Here is a 5,525-nt window from a genome sequence, read left to right as displayed (position 1 = left end):
ATGAACTTCTGAGATGCTTATTAAATTCTTTTGTAGCCTTCATATGACTCAGGCTTGTGCCCTTTTTTCCTATGTACTTTAAAAGTTTTTCAACTCAACTTTTAGTTGTAATTTTTTTACATTTATGGGCCATTTATATCATAATTATAGCAGAAAACCATCATTTCAGCTTACTGCTTTTTCACTATAGGTGGTCTGTCTTTATGAATGTTTATTTTTATAGTTATCAAGGGAAATGAAGCGCTGCGCACCTCGTTGTCCTTCCCAGAAAAAGCAAAACGCTGTCATGCTTCAGACCAAAGCGCTGTCACAGCTGTATTCATGGTTAAAGTCACAGTTTTGCATGACTCTTGTAGAATTTGTTTGTTAAAGTCTGCAGCATTTACATTAAGCAATGCCTCCCTGCATCACCTGCCCCGTTCACACATCTAAGACTTTCTGCTTCCGTGCTTCTTTTCATTCTTGGAAATGGGGCAAAAACTGGCAAGCCAAAAATTTTCAGTCAGAACTGAATCAAAACACAACTGTGCTTTAAAAAGTATTCTTTAAATGCCAAGGTGGTAACTTAGATTGGAGGTCCACGATTTGACATGCTCACTATACTATGCTACTATATATTGTACAGATGCATTCGGTCCCTGGATGGGTTCACTCTAACCATCACATTTACACCCTGAATACCATTTCCTTACTAGTGACTTAGCTGTCACTAGTTAATATTTATCCTTTTAATCCGAGAAAAATAATGTGACACAGACTATTAGTGCTTTGCGTTCTGACACGTATTATGATCACTTCATCAATACATGAGTCAAATTTATTGCAAAACAATTTCTGAATTTGATTAAAACAGCAGTAAATAACCAGAAGGAAAACAGCTGGTGGCATAACATTTGTGCTTCCAGCTTCAATTCTTTTCAGATGTGTTTTATTATGTCAAAATGACATGTTTCAATGAGAATGCAGTTAACTCTTTTATGTGGTCATATGATTTCAAAACTATAGACTTTATAGTATTTCTGGAAAAACATCTTGGTTTCTTTGGAAAAGACTTATCTGTTCACCTTACCAGCCCTCTTCTTAACCTTCTTCTCGCTCTTTGCGTCCATCCTCTACTGTCTTCTCTCTTGCATTCCTTCCCTTCCTCTGATTTACTTCCACTATTTCACAATTCAGCAGTACACATAATTATAAATAGCCATAGATTAAAGGAGCTGCATTGTCAGTGATAATGGGAGAGAAGCAGATCTTTCTCTGGACTGACTTTTAATAAAGGCTTTTGTGTGCCAACATATGTTTTCCATAGCACTGACTGCTTTCCTGCATTCAGTGCTCCACAGAAAACCAATCAAATTAGATAGTATAGATGGGAGGGGGACTCATCACCGTGATGATAAGCAAGTATCTCTTTTACAGTGAGCCAAGTCTTTTCTTAAACCTGACCGAGTTGGGGAGCTAAAAATCATAAAATAAGATGGAACTATGGAAAAATACATGGAACTCCTATGCTGTTCTCCTGCCGTATTCCTCATTCATATGTAAAACACACTTTGTAAGAAACAGAGAATTCAAGTGAGAGCTTTGAATTACATACGAACTTTTAAAAAAAAATCTTACTGTATTCTCTTTCACCCCGTCGCTCGTCCCATCTGTCGCCCCCTTAGCAAATTAACTGGTGCAAAAGCCACCAGTTACCTGCTGTTACAGCTATTTTGCTCTGTAAAGCTCTCCCTCCCCTCCTCACCCTCTCCACTTATTCTTCATCATCATCCATCCATCCCTCCCGCTTTTCATTTCTCACTTGCAGGGAGGCTTAGACTTATTGCTCACAGGCCAGGGAACTCTTTTTTCCCCTAGGGGAGAAACAATTGGCTCCTTTCTCTCCATCACCTCCTGCCTCACTTGTTTCTTCTCCATTCCTCCCTCCCTACCTCTGCTGCATTCTCCTTTTTTGTAAGACTGCATGCATGCAGGCTGGCTGCAGGGTTGAAGTGCAGAAATGTCTATATCCTGTTGTTTTGTTCACTCCTTTCCACGTTCTCTCTTTTGTTGTCTTTCCCTGCCTTTTCAATTCTCCCCTCCCCGTTCTCCCTCCTTTTAGACTTCTAATTCTCCTTTCCTCTCCCTTTCATTCACATTGCCTTACTGCTTCATCCACAATTCATCTTTCAACTCTTTTCACACGTTTTCCTTGCTCTGCTCCTGTTGTGATTCCCCTCTCTTAACCGGCCTCTCAACAACTTCTTGCCTTCTGTCTCTACATCATTTTGTCATCTCTTCATTCTTCCCTCTGTAATGTTTTTATTTGTCTTTGCTTCCTTTTCACCTACCTGTCTCTTCATATATCTGACCCTCATTGTTTCCCCCTCTGGCTCGGCTTGCTCTTGATCTCCACTGTGACCTGTGGCAGTGGTGGTCTACAGGTTAAACTGCAGATATCCATTTATTCATTACTGCATACAATACAGTAAAGTTGCACTCTAACCCCACTCTGAAAAAGCCGTTTCACCCTGGAGGCGGGCTGCTTTGTCTGCCCATCTCAATTTACTCTGGTTTTGACAGGACAGCCTGCCCGACCCCCCCACCCAGAATCTCTCTCTCTCTCTGTCTTTCTCTTTACTTTTAATCCATTCCCTCTTGGCATGCTGCTGCTCCATGTCTATTGAAGCTGAACTGAATGCAAGTGTCAGCGGCCCCAATGGCTTTTTTTTATTATTAAGATCCATTATGGAACATGCAAGGACTTTGTGTTTGCCTCTGCATGTGCATGCATGTGTGTGTGTGTGTGCTGAGAAGGGCAGTTTTTTAGATGGGGATATATTCTCCTACATCCTTGTTTATGAATACATACAAACGTTTGTGTGTGTGTGCCTGCTCACAGGGCTGTGATGTGATGTGATGAAGAGGAACAATAATAGACTCTTCAACTCATGAAGCCAGAGTTATAGGATGCACACAAACACTGCAACACACAGCTCGGGGTGTCTCGGAGGAACAATGGGACCAGTCGTTCCTTTTATAGCAGCCAACAGGAGTGTGAGGGTTTCGCTGCTCCTCTTGTTGCTTCCAGGGAGTGTGACGTGAATTGCGCGCGTGTGCGTGCTCGCTTCTGTTCTTGTGTCACGTAGCTGCAGCTGATGAGAGTGCTGATGTCCTTCCCCTTGAAATACTGCAGCATCTTTGCAGTTCAGTGCAGAAACTTGAGCGTGCATAGACATGCAGCCTTGTGCTTCGGCCTTTCTGTTTCACAGACCTTAGCACAGTTTAGTGCTCTTGTGATCACTTCTTTAATGCTAGCTGGGAAACTTTGCACTCAGCGAACATCTGTGAAATCACCCAAGACCTCTTCAATTCGAAAACAGCGAGTTAAAGTAGCAGATAGCAGGCTGTGCTGGGATATAGCCTTGCATGTATGCTTTTGTCCATTCACAAATGTGCGTGTGTTTAGATACTGGAGGGTATGTGAGAGTTTATGTTCCTGTTAAGCTCTGTCTTGTTGTGTTGTGGCCTGGGAGCCATGAGCTTATGAGAGCTCTCCTGTCTCTACGCTTCAATAGCTCCATTATTCATAAAACTCTGTGCCAACAGCGCAGACGGGTCTATGTCTGTATAGTGTATGTGTGTTTTCTCATCTTATGTATATTGTGCTTTAAAGTGATTCTTTAGTTTTCAGTGATAACCAGGAATTTGAAACTAATAAGAAAGTTGTTCCAGCTTAGAGCAAAGTGAGTATTTGAAAGCTTGGCATGCTTTAAATATGGCTGAGATGATGTTGGTGATGACAGGCCTCACTCTGTTCACAGAGTCATCCTCGTGGAACGTAGACACAACACCTCTACGTACACTGAGGTCAGTGGCATCCCACTACAACTAATGGCTGACAAATCTCAGATTCTGATATTAAACTTCTGCCTGCATCTGCAAGCCACTTTACAATCCAAAATCAACCCATATGTGTCTGACAATCAGTATCATGTCTGTTGTTGCAGATGCCTAGTCTATTCTTCCCGCCTTATTGTTTCTGTAGTCGTAGAAAGGTGAGGAGGGCTGTGTACAGCGCCATGCTGCCAAATCTAAATTACTCCAGGGAGAAATACTGCTTCTTCTTTTTCTTAGTTGCTCTGACTGATATCTTTTTCTCTCTTGGATCATCTTTTGTAGTTATTAGTGGAAAACAAATGTTGTATTCCTTTATAGTGCATTACAAAGTCAGCTGATTTGGCTCTAGTTTAAAACATATGGCTAGCAATAGACTGCAGTTTAAATATATCCACAAATCTTTTTTGGCCTTACCCCTCATTTAAAGTATCCCAAGCAAAGAAAGACACTGTTATTTTACGTCTAATATTGCCCCAGTCAAGACAGGGAGATCTAGTCTGCAGTAAAGAGCAGATTATTATTGAACAGCTGATTTTATTGCCAAGACACAAGAGGGGTTTTTATAGAGGGTGACAGATGAAGGGAAGTGATAGAGGTAATTGTTAGAAGGAGGAAAATAAGTAAAGATTGAAAATGAAAAGAGGGGAAAAGCCAACTGTCTGCCTGTTACTGAGTGCCAACTGTGAGGTGCAATATAATAAAGGAGACTGTTTCTACTGAAAGGCTTTATTGTTCCTGCTGCCTGCAGAGTCCAAAGTACTGAAAGAGAGGTGTGTGTTCACTGCGCACTTTTTTTCCCTTTTTTTTTTTTTGCAGCACAACATTCATAAAGATGTAGGACTACAAGCCACTGACCTCCCTCATGCTTTGGCATTGACAGTGCCGTAAGATGTTATTGGGGAATTTTCTGAAACAATAGCAAGTCTGTCTTATTAATTTCCGCAAATCCAATACATCAGGAGACCGAGAAAAAAAAACATTATAGAAGCCATGTGTAAACTAGATTGGGGAAAAAGCAACACTGTAAATCTCTAAATAACTTGTAATTTCATTTATCTATTACTGTGTAAGTCAATATTGATATCAGAAGCCAACAGTCGCTCATTTTGTGAGGCTGGATTCGCTCACAAGTGACACTGTTGTAAGAACTGATGTGCTCATCCATTCATCCATCTTCATCACTGTCGGCTCATTAGTCCTTCACAATGAAGAGATCTCATTCAGTGACACTGTCTGCCAGTGTGGAGGGAGCGAGGAAGAGTGTGAGCAAGCAAGCGAGTGTGTGAGTGCTGGATGCGTATATGTGTGTGTGAGCTGGCAGTGCCACAGACATGGAGAGTTTGCGCTTGGCTTGGCAGTGCGCAAAGCATATCTCTATCTCGCACACACAGTATTCATCACACAAGGTCAGAGATTATGTGTGTGTGTGTGTGTTTGTGTGTGTGTGCGCGCGCGCGCGCGCGCTTTGGATACTGTCCCTGAGTCTTGCTGTAATGTGAAGAGATTATAGTGTTGCCATAATGGAGGCTGGCATTAGCATAGCCTGGCAGGAGCATCAATCTGAGTCTGACTAAAAATACCTCAGACAGCAGTGTGTGTGTGTGTGTGTGTGTGTGTGTGTGTGTGTGTGTGTGTGTGTGTGTGTG

The 5,525-nt window shown here is 41.9% G+C and overlaps 1 protein-coding gene across 1 annotated transcript in view; it reads left to right on the top strand.

Annotated features, from left to right (window-relative positions):
• Positions 1–3,757: 3,757 nt before the first annotated feature.
• Positions 3,758–5,525, top strand: part of sema3b (sema domain, immunoglobulin domain (Ig), short basic domain, secreted, (semaphorin) 3B) — a 21,489-nt gene continuing 19,721 nt past the window's right edge. Inside the window, exon 1 of the mRNA XM_005730852.2 lies at positions 3,758–3,839. Within this exon, the coding sequence (XP_005730909.1) occupies positions 3,758–3,839 (82 nt within the window). The remainder of the gene's footprint in view (positions 3,840–5,525) is intronic.

The sequence above is a fragment of the Pundamilia nyererei genome, unplaced genomic scaffold (genome assembly GCF_000239375.1).
Source record: "Pundamilia nyererei isolate P.nyererei 1_Seehausen unplaced genomic scaffold, PunNye1.0 scaffold00039, whole genome shotgun sequence".
NCBI lineage: Eukaryota > Metazoa > Chordata > Actinopteri > Cichliformes > Cichlidae > Pundamilia > Pundamilia nyererei.
This window is presented reverse-complemented; position numbering and strand designations above follow the sequence as displayed.